The 14,602-nt window shown below is 40.5% G+C and overlaps 1 protein-coding gene across 2 annotated transcripts in view; it reads left to right on the top strand.

Annotated features, from left to right (window-relative positions):
- The window catches only part of ABCB4 (ATP binding cassette subfamily B member 4), a 55,058-nt gene that overhangs the window by 31,411 nt on the left and 9,045 nt on the right, over positions 1 to 14,602 (top strand). For both annotated transcript variants that reach the window (XM_019623719.1, XM_019623720.1), the window contains 6 exons: positions 4,801 to 4,962; positions 6,451 to 6,627; positions 9,137 to 9,283; positions 10,992 to 11,096; positions 11,712 to 11,789; positions 13,624 to 13,707. In XM_019623719.1, coding sequence (XP_019479264.1) covers positions 4,801 to 4,962; positions 6,451 to 6,627; positions 9,137 to 9,283; positions 10,992 to 11,096; positions 11,712 to 11,789; positions 13,624 to 13,707 — 753 coding nt within the window. The remainder of the gene's footprint in view (positions 1 to 4,800; positions 4,963 to 6,450; positions 6,628 to 9,136; positions 9,284 to 10,991; positions 11,097 to 11,711; positions 11,790 to 13,623; positions 13,708 to 14,602) is intronic.

Genomic DNA, 14,602 nt, shown 5'->3' with positions numbered 1-14,602 from the left:
AAAAAAAAAAAAGAATTTGTTTGCTTAGAATCTGATGGTGGTTCACTTAAGCCCCCAAAGCTACATCCATAGTGTTTTTTAAGACAAGCCTCTCTCTACTTTGGGCTGCATGTGAAACTGCTGTGAGAAAACCCTTACTCAAGGGTCTTAGAAGCCCTTTTATGTAGCTGAGACTGTCTACTAGATTCTGCTTTAAGTCTTTCAGAGATTTTATCCAAAAAAAATCTTATGCCCAAACCCTGGTTTGATCTTTGGCCCCATTTCACTGGATGACTAACAGTTCATTTTCCAACCTAGCAAGTACAGGGTCTTCTATGTTGCCCTTAAATGCACCTTGAAAAAAGTGAATTGAATCATCATTCTCTTCCCATACCTTATCATATACAGCCAGCGGAATCCAATTGGCACTTTCAACATTCTGTTTAGAGATCTCTGGAATCTCCTTAGCTAAATGTACAAGTTCATTAGATAAAATATAATTTTTTTCCAAGTTGCTGAAGGAAATATTTTTTCCCAATTATTCCAAGGTTACATAACACAGGTCACCTTCTTTCCAAGCTCCACTAGTAATTTCTTTACGTTTCTTTCAGTCACCAGTAATAATATCATCACTTCCCTTCAGCCACTGACTACCACTCAGATCTCAACCCCAAAGCCAATGCCACATATTTTAGGTTTTTGTTATAGTAGTATCCCAGTCGAACTACCAATTTCCATATCAGTTTTTTTAAGCCAGAACTTAGTGGTTTGGCTGGTGTGGTTCCTCTGTTGGTTTTGCCTAGTATCACTCAGGCAGTTACTTTTAGCTCTGAGTTAGCTGAGCTGGAACCTTCAAGATGGCCTCACTCATGTGCCTGGCAGTTGGTGATCGCTGTTGCCTGAAGGAGCTGGGTTCTCCTCCATGAGGCTTCTCATCCTCCAATAGACTAGACAAGCTTCTTTTCACTGTGGTTTTAAGGTAGCATTCACGCCAGGATTTTTTTTTTTTTCATGCGGGAGTTGAACTGGCAACCTTGCTGTTAAGAGCGTGTGCTCTGTCCACTGAGCCATCCGGGCAAGGAAGCATTCAAAGGTGGCAAATGCATAAACTGTAAGGCCTCTCGAAGCCTAGGCTCCAGAAACTATGCAAGTGTCAATTTCTTCACATTGTTTTATGATCAAAATAAATCACATGGCCTGCCCAAATTGGAGGAGGTAGAGAAATATTCTCCCTCTGTGGATGGGAGTAGCTGCATGGTATTTGTAGCCATGTTTATAGTCCACCATAGTTGCTATGAATAGTTTATAATCCACTTAATTAACTTTGTACTTTGCAGGGTAGTTACATTGATATATTTTGCAGACAATAAACCATCTTTGAAAGAGAAATCCTTCATTACTGCACTCCCCACACTGATTCTAGTTCTGTCAATTGGCCAGTCATTCTAAGTTATAAACCAACATTCTTCTAACAATGAAAAGTTGACTTTTGTCATTATCTTTCCTCTGAAGAGCATAAGAACATACCACTAGTATATCTATTGTTATCCCTCCCTGATTACCTATCATGGAAGAGTAATATTTTCCTTTTGTGGATTCTCTATACATTTATCAGTACCTCTCGTGTGGCACCAACTTATTGTAGTTAGCTATTTATTTATATGCCTTTTCTCTCCTGAAAGGAATAAACACCCTAAGAGGCAAAATTAATAATGGTTCATATTTGTGTCCCTGTAACACTTAATCCAGTGCCTCATGCATAGTAGAGCCTAACTAAATATTACTAGGGTCCAGCTCATTGAGATAATACATGTCTATAGTAAAAAATATAATAATAATAATGATATCAACTTTTAGGGGCCGGCCGAGTGGCTCAGTTGGTTAAGAGCTCGCTCAAGAGTGTGAGTTCTGAGCAACAGCGGTTCGAGTCCAGCCCGAGCTGAGCAGCCGCTGAGCTGCCAACAGGTGGCAGGAGGGCTCAGCTGAAAAAAAAAATAAATAAAATAAAATAAATAATAATGATATCAACTTTTGACTCAATAGATAGCAACTATTTGTCAAAATCAATAATAGGTTTTTCGATATAAAATCTTGACTACAAAAGCAGATTTGATATTTTGATTTTTTAAAGAAAGTCAATAACCACGAAGTTTTATACCTATATGCATTCTCCTACTCATAGTGTTACCATACAGGAGCGGGGAAGAAAAGAACCAAAAGATAGCCTCCATGGTGATTTTATGAGAGGATTCCAGGAGGTTTCATTTTGTGCCCTTTCCCCCCCCCCCAGAAGTTCCAGAAGGCTACTGGGTTAGTACTCCCTCTGTTTGAGCCTGCCTTTCATCCCTGCACATCTAGTACAAGGTCCAAATTTCTTAATGGTTGGTGTCCTTGAATGATATTTATTCATCAGTGTCTTGTCATCATCATTAGGGTGTCGGAGAGATCTGAAATGTATCTCTTTGTGTCAAATCTCTTCCCTGGCCAAAATTTCTTGGTCAAGGGTGATAGTTGCTAACTTTTAAGTTTACAAATGTATACTTTGGTTTTCCTGTGCACCAGTCAGTCACTCACGAGTCTGATTCTAATTCTTCTGGTTTTGGGGTGTTTTGGGTTTTGTTTGTGTTGACATAGCACCAACCTGTTATTATCATAATGATAATGTAGCCACTGTTAGCAATTTACTCATCACTATTTATCTCATGAATAGAATTAGATTGATCAAACTTTTTCCCTTATACCTTATCATGCGTGGACTAAGCCATGCCCCTTCCACATTGGTAAATATTTATGAATGCTTCTTTGGGGCCTATACACTAAAAATCAAGAAATAGTCTCAAATGTTGCCAATAGAGCTGTGCTCTCGTCCCTGTTTTTGTGGTTCAGCTCTTTTATGTTTATTTAAACACGGTTGACTCTAGTTATTTTAGAGTAAGGAATAAAGTAGAAAAACCACATTATTTTTTTGCATGTGGCTGCACGATTACCTCAATACCATTTATTTATATAGTCCATCTTTCCCTATTGGTAGATAATGCCATATTTATCATATACTAAATCTTAAATGTTTTATTTCCATTTCTGGATTCTCTATTTTGTTCTGTGGATCAAATTGTCTGTTCACGTGATAGCTTCCCCGGGATTTTACTGTTTTAATTGCTGTAGCTTTTTATGTTTTAATATATGGTGGAGATAGCCCCCTCTCATTAACTTTTTCAGAATTTTAATGACTGCTCTTTTTTTAATTGAGATATAATTCATATACCATAAAGTTCACCCTTTTAAAATGCCTTTATTGGTTTTTAGTGTATTCACAAGATTTTGCAACCGACACCACACATGTAGTTGCAGAATATTTTCATCATTCCCAAAGGAAGCCTTGTACCCATTAGCAGTCACTCCCCATTCTGCACTTACCGTTGCCCTTGGCAACCACTAACCTGTTTTCTGTCTCTATGGATTTGCCTATTCTGGACATTTCATATAAATGGAATCATATAATGCATGGTCTTTCGTGACTGGCTTTTTTCACTTAGCATAATATTTTCAAGGTCATCCATGTTGAAACATGCATCAGAATACCATTCCTTTTTATGGTATAATGTTCCATTGTATGGATCTATCACATTTTCTTTATCCTTTCATCAACTGATGAACATTTGGGTTGTTCCCACTTTTTGGCAATTATGAATCTAGCCTCTCATTTTTAGTTTATATGTTTAACTACTTAAGTGAATTAGGCTATGCTCTAATAACCATCTTAATGATGAGGTTTTATTGCCTCTGAGTAGGAGTGGTCTTAAGAAGCTATTAGCCTAATAGAGTTAAGTATCAAAAAGAGTAACCATTATTAATTATGTAATACAAATAATTTGATGAGCATTTTCCAGGATTTAAATGCCCATTCATAAACCCACCAAGCCAACATGTGAGTTTAATGAACTACTTAGAGGGGTTATTTGTAGAATTTAGCATGCATAAAAAAAATCACCTGGGGAACTTATTAAAAATCAAAGTTACTGGCCCCACTCCAGAGATTTTGATTTAAATGGTATTTGTACCATATTTTGAACCATGCAGATTCCAAGGCACATTTTCACCTAAACTGCCTGCATGCAGTCCATCAGAATTATAGCTAAAATCAGGCACTTCAAAAGAAACCCTACAGGGGTGGCTGGGTGGCTCAGTTGGTTAGAGTGCGTGCTCTGAACAACAAGGTTGCCGGTTCGAGTCCCGCATGGGATGGTGGGCTGCGCACCCTGCAACTAGATTGAAAATGGCAAGTGTTCTTGGAGCTGAGCTGCGCCCTCCACGACTGGACTGAAGGACAACGACTTGGGAGCTGATGGGTCCTGGAAAAAACACACTGTTACCCAATAAAAATTTTTAAAAATGAAAAGAAAAAGAAACCCTACAGAAGTGCTCTGGAGAAGGCTTATGTGGCAACAACTCCTGTAACACATTTTTGCTAAAGTCTCTGGTATGCCATGTAACTCAGAACTAGGGCTCCCCAGACAAGCATGGAAACACTTGAGAAGAGTCAGACCTTTTCTTGTGTTTCTTGAGTAAAGACTGACACTATTTAGGCTCCCAGAGTTATCCATCCTCACATTGAAGGGACTAACCTCCTGTCTGGTCCAGCACTTGAGTCTCACCTTTCATGGAGGAATGATGCCTTTGTGCCCTAATTACAGGGGGAGGGTAAGCTACTGTCTCATCAATCGCAAACATGTCCATCCAAGGGCTTAATTGCACATGTTATCTGACAGTGCGTCAGCCTTGTAAACCCGCGGCCCCACATGTTCTCCCGTTCCCCTTTAGGCCAGAGAAGGCAGGACCACCATTGTGATCGCACACCGATTATCTACAATCCGAAATGCAGATGTCATTGCCGGGTTTGAGGATGGAGTCATCGTGGAGCAAGGAAGCCACAGTGAACTGATGAAGAAGGAAGGGCTGTACTTCAAGCTTGTCACCATGCAGGTAGCCACTTCTCAGGAAGCGTGTCTGCCATTTGGTACTCAGCACAGGATTCTTCACATTATTAAAATGTCATGCAGCTCACGCCATACCGAGGAATAAGCAGTATTCAGGAAGATGCCTGAAAGGATGCATTTGAGACTTTAATTCAGAACCAGTGAAAGAATCCTGAAAGAGAGAAAGGCAAGGCAGGAGGAAAATGCTCAAAACCTTTTGAACTTACTCCTTAGGATGGAGATTCTTAATTGCCCGACGAACATGTTCAAACAGGTTTTTTCCACCATAAGATTAGGGAGGATCAGAGTGGTAGGAGAAAGAGGGCAACGCCAGAATCTTTAGTGCTTAGGGAAGGTTCTATGTGATTTTAAAAATGCTTCCTAGATGATCCTAATAAAACCAATAGCAAGATTCATGGCTCTAGGAAGTGAATACAGGCATACCTCAGAGATATTGCAGGTTCGGTTCCAGATGACAGCAATCAAGTGAATATCGCAATGAAGTGAGTGGTAATTTTTTTGCTAGTGGAGAGTCTAGCCTTCAGTTTGTGAAAGACGCACCATCTGTAAAGCATGATAAAGCGATGTGCGATGAAACGAGGCATGCCTGTAATTTGTTTTTCTTTAAAAAAAAACAATTATTCACTCTTAATTCCTAAAACAGGTGATATTTATAATTATTGGTTTGTCTTATTGAACGAGACATTTTATTGTACTTACTCACTTGAGCAACTTTGGACCTGAAGGGGAAAAGCAAGAACAAGACAGCACTACAAAGGCTGAGTTCCTGGACAAACCATTAAGATAGGTACTCAGACATGGAGGAAGCAAACAGGGAACCAGACTCAAAGTTAGACTCTCTAGCAAGATTGGCTTGACATTCTCTCACTTGGCATTAAGCTAGATCGAGGTCCTTCAATTACCCTTCCTCTTTAAGAAGAGAATTGATCCCAAGGATGGCAATGAGCTGAGCTTGCAGGTTGGGTTACCTGGGGCGAGGTAGGATTATTAAGCAGGACCAGAAGGAGAAAAAAAGATGATTACACTCAGCCAATCAAGGAAAGCCGTTTAATTGCCTCCTGTGGGGGAGTGACCTTGTTTGTAGGTTTAAAAGTGAACCCTTGGTAATGCTGTTTTTAGTCTTCTTCCCTCTCCTGGTGGCCATGCCTGGTTCTCTGTATTCTTACATATTGAGGAAATTTCTACATACCTGCTGGATGGTGAAAAATTGCCTTTTAGATTTTAGAAATTACTTTTATACTCTAATTTTCATATTGTTGAAATTTAATTTAACCTTTCTGTCCTTTTTAACCTTTTTAACTTCCATGTGTTGATATACTTCTTCACAGTTTTCCAGCTAACTTTGATTAAGACGCTGTTATGGAATCTAAAAGTCTTGACACATGTTATATTGAAAATGGCTTCATGGTTCTAAACTTAGAGGTTTCACAGATCTGGACACACACACACACAATTTAACATTGCGTTCTTTCAGACATCAGGAAACCAGATCCAGTCAGAAGAATTTGAAGCTGAACTAAATGATGAAAAAGCTGCCACTGGTATGGCCCCAAATGGCTGGAAATCTCGCATATTTAGGAATTCTACTCTTAAAAGCCTTAGGAATTCACGAAGGTATCAGAATGGCCTTGATGTGGAAACCGATGAACTTGTAAGTTGTTTTATAGTTTTATAGTTTTGCTGTTGAAATTCTTAGCATTGCAAGTACATTGCAAGCACAAATGTTTCCTATGAGCTACTCTTCTAGAAAAAAAGGAAATTTCAGACTTTAAATGTATTTGGCAATGAATTAATAAAATCAATTCTAATTTAAAATGGATTTCCAATAGAAAAAAATCTAAAAACTTAGTCTCTGTGTTGGATGCTTAAAATTAAAATTAGATGTTCCATTCACCTTTGAGATCCAGAGATAAATACAGGTGTACCTCGGAGAAATTGCAGGTTTGGTTCCAGACCACTGCAACTTGTAATCTTTTTAGAGGTAGAGGGTCTTGCCTTCAATTTGTAAAAAAAAAAATAAAAAAAAAGCAACATCTGTTAAGTGCAATAAAGCAAAGTACAATAAAACGAGGTATGCCTGTAAGGCCAGTCTAAAGAGGCCCTGATATTTGCATACTCTATCAGGTAGGATTACATTTGATCACCTATACTAGGAAACCCAGAATAACACCAGTTTAAGCAAATTAAGAGTTTTTATTTATTTTTCAAATAAAAAAATGTTATAGGTGAGAAACACAGGGCTACAATGGTGGCTCCATAGTGAACAAAGGTTCAGGCTCCTTTCATCTTTATCTTCCCCATCCTGGCATGTCACTTCCATCTTCAATGATGTGAAATAGCTCCTGAAGCTCCAGCCATCACATCCGCGTTCCAAGCAGCAGGAAGAAACAAAGAGATTTTCTAGAAGTTCCACACAATACTTTTACTTATGTGTCATTGACAGTGACTTAATTGCATGGCCATACCTAGCTATAAGGGAGGGTACAAAATTGAATCTTTTTGCTTGTGTGCATTGCCACTCTGAATTAGATTGGAGTTCTCTTGCTAAGAAAAAGGAGAGAATGGCCAGAAATAGGAAAATTGTGTACTCTGTAACATTTATTACCTGTAGACTTGGGATATTATTAATTCAAGTTAGCAGAAACTTTTATAATGGAGAGGGATTCCATTCCTAAAAAAGATATTTTCTTATTTCAAGAAATGGTCTGAGAATACATTTCGATGGTATTTATTGATAAAGGCTGAGTTTATTTTTACTCTTGTATTGGCCTTAAGAAACTAATCTTATTGAGAGTTCATTGAATCTGGTTTTCTCTGACCATAACATTATTTACTGCAGAAATTACAAGGACTCTCTTAACGGTTTCAGTCTTGGTATATTCATAGAAAGAAGAATAGCAATTGTAGTATTATAGAGCTGAATTATCACAAGTAAGATAAACAGTTTCCCCCGTTTTGGCCATGGAAGGATCTGGTTTTCAATTCCTCATCTATCTTGAGAGTTATGCTGCTAAATCTTTAGAGTCTGATATTTTTGACATGCACTTCTCTTGGAGAAATGCACAGAAAAGAGGGGGAGGCAGAAAAGGCCACAATCAATAAGATTGTCCTAAGTACCATGGTAGTGGGATAAACAGTGCACCCAAGGAAAGGGAGAAATTAAGTCTAATTAGAGGGACCTGGGAAGACCTGTTTGTGTGAATTGAATAGCAACCAGAGAAAGGGGCTCATTTATCAGGCTGGAGACCAGGACTTGAGGATAATGTTAACTAGGGAGAAAAAAGCCCACCAAAATACAGAGAAAATTGGTGGTTTGAAAAAAGAGGGCTGAGTAGAAACTACTCCTACGTTCTCCATTTCCTAGAGACACAAACATGACCTACTTAAATGGCTGCATAGGCAGCTTTTGTGTCCAGTTCAATGTTAAAGTACCTCTACAGTCAGAATAGTCTCCGTTACGTGACCCGAGTCCTTCACGCTTGACCAGACATTGAGTTCAACATCTGAGAATCTGATATGTGCCAGGCAGTGGACTAGTTTCTAGGGATATGAAGATGTAGTTTTCACCTTTAAAAAGCTCACATATTAGAAAAGGACATGTAAACAAACAAAAGAGTTTAAAAAAGCAAACAAGCTAAGTTATGAGATGAGAAAAGTCATCACAGGGAATAATGATAAGAGAAAAGGGGCATAATTTGGTTTTGTGAGTTGAACATGTCACAGAAAAGGCAGCACTGGGCAGGGTTCTGGGGGTGAGGAGACCAGGCCCATGTTCTTAGGTTCAGGTCCGTAATGGTTTCCTACATTTGTAAGGACATTTATCTATCTATGCACAGGTTTTCTCTCATTTGAAACCCAACATCATCCCTGCGTTGTGTTGGGACTTAAATTCCAGGGCATTTTGTGCCCAGACCCTGCTTTTGCTCACTGCTGAGGCCATGAAGATTGCTTCTTGGGTGAACAATCATCCTCAGCTTATGCTACGTAATCAATGAACATTGTTGACATTTTATAATATACTGTCCTCCTCTCTAGAATGAAGGTTGCTGCAGACTGGTCATTCTCTGCACCTAATTTGCAAGCTCCTTGAGGGTGATGCCATGTCTAGTTTCTACTCTGGTAACTGTTGTGTTCTCACAGTCTGTCCTGATACATTCCAGGATGAAAATGTGCCACCAGTGTCTTTTCTGAAGGTCTTAAAACTGAATAAAACAGAATGGCCCTACTTCGTGGTGGGAACAGTATGTGCCATTGCCAACGGGGCACTTCAGCCAGCATTTTCAGTCATATTCTCAGAGATGATAGCGGTAAGTTTGGAAAGATCACTTAACTGCTTGAATTAGTCACTTCATCATTAAATTAGTTCTCATGCCAATCTCACCACTGGGTCCATCTGGAAGTAAAGCAACCTCAAAATTCAACTAAGCCAACACTTTTAATTCCCTTTAGAGGGAAACGGTGAGGCAAAAGAGAAAGTAGCCTTTTGAACCATTCCAAGTTATGATGCAAATTGTAAACTGTAAAATCAATGGAGGAATTCTCATGAGCTCTCTTCATCTGGGTGAAACTGGTGTGAGGCAGTGATCTCCAGCCCATCTGTGGACACAAGATGCACGTCTCAATGGGAGGCTGGGAGAGGGTGGAGGAGGCAGGAGTTCAGCATTGACGAGGCTGGGCTCTGGGCACAGACCGGCCTCACTACTTAATAGCTGTGCAAACGTGGGCAAGATGCTGTCCCTCTCTGTACCTCAGTTTCTTCATCTATAAAATAAAACCACTGCATAGGATGACTGAGGATGAAAAGAGATTATATAGAGAACTATTTGGAAAGCCTCTAAGAGTGCCTCATAGTAAGTATTCCAAACGTGATAGCCACCGTATCATTTTAGTAATCCTCCCAAGGCTTGGAGAACCTGAGACTAAGAAAGAAAACTCATATTATCCAATTGTTAAATTCATTGGGATATTTATAGGAAGTTGTCAGAATATTTAAGGCTCCATAAAACCCAGCATTTATATTGTATAACCTTAGTCAACCTCTAACATTATTGGAGAGGTTTTCTTGTTAAAGATGAATTTTTCCCCATCATGTTAAGAGTTTATTATTGCTTGTGACATTGGACACTGGTCTACAATTTAAGACCTAAAACCAAAAAATAAATTAGAAAGGACCCTCCAATATGTTTCTAAATTAAAAACTAAAGCAATCTTTGGCTCTTTTGCAATTCAAGAGCTATGTGGACTGTATCTATATTTTTGAGTATCTCTTGTGTGCCAAACACTGCTCTAGGCACTGGAGATATATAGCCGGAAACAAAATAAACCAAGTTCTGCTCTCAAACAAAATAAACCAAATCCTGTACATTCTATTGAGATGGACACACGACATGCAAAGCAAAACAAAACAAAATGCATAATGTATCAAGGTGGTAACAAGTGTTTTAAAAGCAGGACCTGGCAATGGGGAGGCTGGAGATGGGGGTGTTGTGTCACGTAGATTGGTCAGGAGAGCCCTCTCTGGACAGAAGCTGGGACTGGGGCTGGGCGCAGGGAGGAGTTCAGGCAGAGGGAATAGTGAGTGCAGACGAAGAGGGACAAACTCCAAAATGTGCAACCACAAGCAGTCCACGTGCAGTGTTTCAACCCGTGTTCATAACCACATAGTCCTGAAATCCAGACAGAAAGTAGAATGTTGGTTCCTAGAAGGCTGGGGAGGGGGTAATGGTGAGTCACTGTTTAGCAGGTACAGAGTTTTGTTTGGGATGATGAAAAAGTTCTGGAGACAGGTAGTGGCGAAGGTTGCCCAACACTGTAAGTGAAAATGATGCCACTGACTTGTATCCTTAAAAATGGTTAAAATGCTAAATTTTATGGTAAGCGTATTTTGCCACAATAAAAAGAAACCCACATATTTCAAAGCCTAGTTTTTAAAATGTGATGCTCAAGTCACTATTTATGGGAGGAATAAACAAGGGTTCTGTAATCCACGTGGGTGTTTCAAATGCTCTTTTGTAGATTTTTGGACCAGGGGACGATGAGGTGAAGCAGCACAAGTGCAACATGATCGCATTGCTGTTTTTAGGTCTGGGAATTGTTTCTTTTTTTACGTTCTTCCTTCAGGTAGGTACCTATGATTTGGTCTTCTCATCAAGTCTAGATTCAATTAGAGAATATAGATTAATTATGTATTAATTAAACTTTATTAATGTGGCTTGATTAATTATCAATTAATCAAGACCTCATGGAGTTTCCAAATCTTAGAGTAAAATGAATTGCAAACACAATTGGCACAGGGCTTTTTAAAAAAATTAAGTTGAAATAAATGAAAGTTTTGAAAAGGAAACCTATTTAGAGTAGTTCAGAGGCCGAACTGGACACTTTTAAGGTTTTTGGTTTTATGATTTGATATATACTAATGATTTAGCAGTGCATGAAGTTCAAGTGGGGGCTTTTAATTAGTATTTGGTCACAGACTTGAATAGTTGATTAATATATAAGTACAGTAATAGCTTGGTTTGCGAGCATAATTCGTTCTGGAAACAAACTATTCGTATTGCAAGACATTGCTCATGTTAAAATGTATTAGAAATGTTTGCTCGTCTTGCAGAACACTCGCAAACCAAGGCACTCGCAATCCAAGGTTTTATTGTAATGTAAAAATAAATGTGACTATACCCACTTGTGTCAGAATACTAGTGATGTTCAAAAAGGACAAGAGCTTTTTTTCTCACCCAGGGCTTTACATTTGGGAAAGCTGGCGAGATCCTCACCACAAGGCTTCGGTCAATGGCTTTCAAAGCAATGCTAAGACAGGTAGGTGTGTGCACTAGAAAATGAATGCCTTCTGTTCAGATTTCTTTCATTTTAAGCCTCTTCCTCTCCCTGTTGGTGTGCTGTAGTTCATGGCATTCCGCCTCCTCCACCCCAGGGTGTTCATGCAAGGACTGTTCGGGGCCCTGCCAATTGTCCTGGCCCTTCAATATGCAGAGATCTCTCAGGGTTTCCATGGGAGTAGACTTCATTTAGGTAGCGGTTGGGCTCATTTTGTGACTGTCTCTATGTGGACACTATCATTTCAAGAACCCGTTTCTTTTCTTTGGGATCCATGCAGGCCCTGGTGAGTCATTTGAGACTCCAGGACACCTTTAAACAGAGGAACAGGTAGTGTTCATGTACCACAATGGACCATACTAATGATAGGTTTTCCCAAATGGTGGTAATGGAGTTTTGCTTCTGTCTTGGTTGAGTTCTGTTTTCACATTAATTCACTTGTTAATTCACTAGTTATTACCTACTATGACCCAGACAGTGTGCTGGTAGCTGGAACTAGCAAATGCATTGTCTGCCCTCTTGGGAAGTTCACAGTCTTGTGTAGGACATGTGGGAAAATAGGCAAACACGAATACTCTCCTTTTGCAGAAAAGGCTTCCTAGAGAGCCAGAATATTACTCATCCACTCGACAGGAATGGATTATATTCCTGTTCATAAAAGGGCACGTAGCAGGTATCATATTTTAGCATATCTGAGTTTCGAAACCTTTTTCCAGTATCTTTTAAACTGTTGCAATGTAGGGAAAAATATTTATTATTTTTTTTTAAAGATTTTTATTGGGGAATTGCTGTCCTTTTGTTCTTCAGTCTAGTTGTGGAGGACGTTGCTTCACTGGCCCAAGTTGGCACCATCATTGTGCTCTTCCCGGGCGAGGCAGATCAGTCGCCGGCTTCTGGATGGCCGCTCACACTGGCTGGCTGGCCGTTCACTCTGGCTGCTGGCCGTTCACGCTGGCTGCTGGCCGTTCACGCTGGCTGCTGGCCGCTCACGCTGGCTGCTGGCTACACACAGTAGCCCATGGCAACCCACTGCAGCAGGGGCTGCAGTCTACACTGTCGCCGGTGACTCACAGCAGCCCAGCTCCAGGTTGAGCTGTTGTTCAGCATCTTAGCTGTAGAGGGCAGTGTCACTGGCCCTCATGTGGGATCCGAACCGGGGCCCTGCTGCTCAGAGCTGGCGTCCCAAGCCAGCTCTTAGCCAACATGCCACTCGGCCGGCCCCTGTAGGGAAAAATATTTTATATGAAACTAAAAGATGCTGTGGATGAGTAGCTTATAATTAAAATCATATATAAGATACACTCTTTTAATTTTTATTTAAACAAAACAAAAACATGGTGAGAAACCAGGGCTGATTTTCTCACGCCTGGAATTTACAAGAAAGAGCCACATCCCGCACAGCTCCAGCACCCTTATGAGAGACCACAGTATCAGGGAGGCAGCGCCCGGATCAGGGAGGCAGTGTCCGTAGTCCTCGCCATGAGGATTGAGTGATGGAAAGCCCACATGCACCCACCACCTCAGGCCAATCTGGCAGGGAGCACAGCTGCCATCTGGACCAGTCCTACCCCACTGCATCGGTGGTGCTGTCCCTGTCACAGCAGAGCAGTGTCCGGGCTTGGATCCTGATGGATCTCAAGGGTGTGTGCTCAGGGCTGGGATCACGGCTCTATGCTGCACGTGAGGGCTCCCCTAAACTCCAGTACCCAAGTTAAGTGGGGCTCTTTCCTCAGCATTGAGGTTTGGGAGGTTTCATCTGATTTTCTTCGCTTGCTTTAATTTTGAACTAATTTAAAGGTATATTTTTGTGCCGTAGGACATGAGCTGGTTTGATGATCATAAAAACAGTACCGGTGCACTTTCTACAAGACTTGCATCTGACGCCTCCCAAGTACAAGGAGTATGTAGACTCGACTACTATTTTTCTTTCTCATAGTTTTAAATAAACATATGGCATTGCTACATCCATTCAGTTGCTTTCAGCTGGAGATAACAGAAAATTCAACTTAAAGTGGCCTAAATAATAAAGAGGAAGGCTAGACATCAGGGTTGATTGATCCATTGGCTCAAAAATGTCACAAAGGACCCAGGCTCCCTTTGTGTGGTTGTGAGAGGCTTTCCGTCCTCAGCATTGGCTTCGTCCTAAGGTTTGTTCCCTCATAGCCCTAGGATGGCTGCCAGCAGCAACTGGCGCTACAAGCTCCCTGGTTTCCCACCCAGGGAAAGAGCGTGCACACCGGTACCTCAGCCACCAAACAGGCACCCTTCCCTTAAATTTGTGTTGGGCTAATTTGGGTCATATGGCCTTCCTTCAACCAATGTGATCATTCATCAAAATTCTTAGAGAAATAAAATGCTCATCTTTGAGAAATTATCCAAAGAATTATCTTAACAGATGAATCTTTTTAAATAAATGTCTCTATCAAAAAAGCAGAAAAATTCTAGAGGTAAGAATAATGAGGAGTGAAGAAAAATGGGATCAAATATATGAAATAAACGAAAGCCTGCAGCACGCTTACCAATAACTGAGCCAATCACTGTCTCTGGGAAATGCCTCGCTCTCACTGCCTTGGGCCCCCACCCCTGGAGCAGAGATCTGTTTCTGGGAAGCTCACGGTGTCCCCACAACACAAGAGAGCAGAGTCAACTGCAGTGTCCACTCCAACAGCCCTCCTTTCTGAGCGGTACAAATAGTCATGTATCTTGATGTATGCTTTACAGTGGAAGGTTTCTTAGGATATGTACCCTGTGTAACAGATGACATCTTAGAGCAGCGGTTCTCAACCTGTGGGTCG

The sequence above is a fragment of the Hipposideros armiger genome, unplaced genomic scaffold (genome assembly GCF_001890085.2).
Source record: "Hipposideros armiger isolate ML-2016 unplaced genomic scaffold, ASM189008v1 scaffold_560, whole genome shotgun sequence".
NCBI classification, from domain to species: Eukaryota; Metazoa; Chordata; class Mammalia; order Chiroptera; family Hipposideridae; genus Hipposideros; species Hipposideros armiger.
The sequence above is the reverse complement of the archived record's forward strand: the minus strand, read 5'-3'. Positions and strand labels throughout refer to the sequence as shown.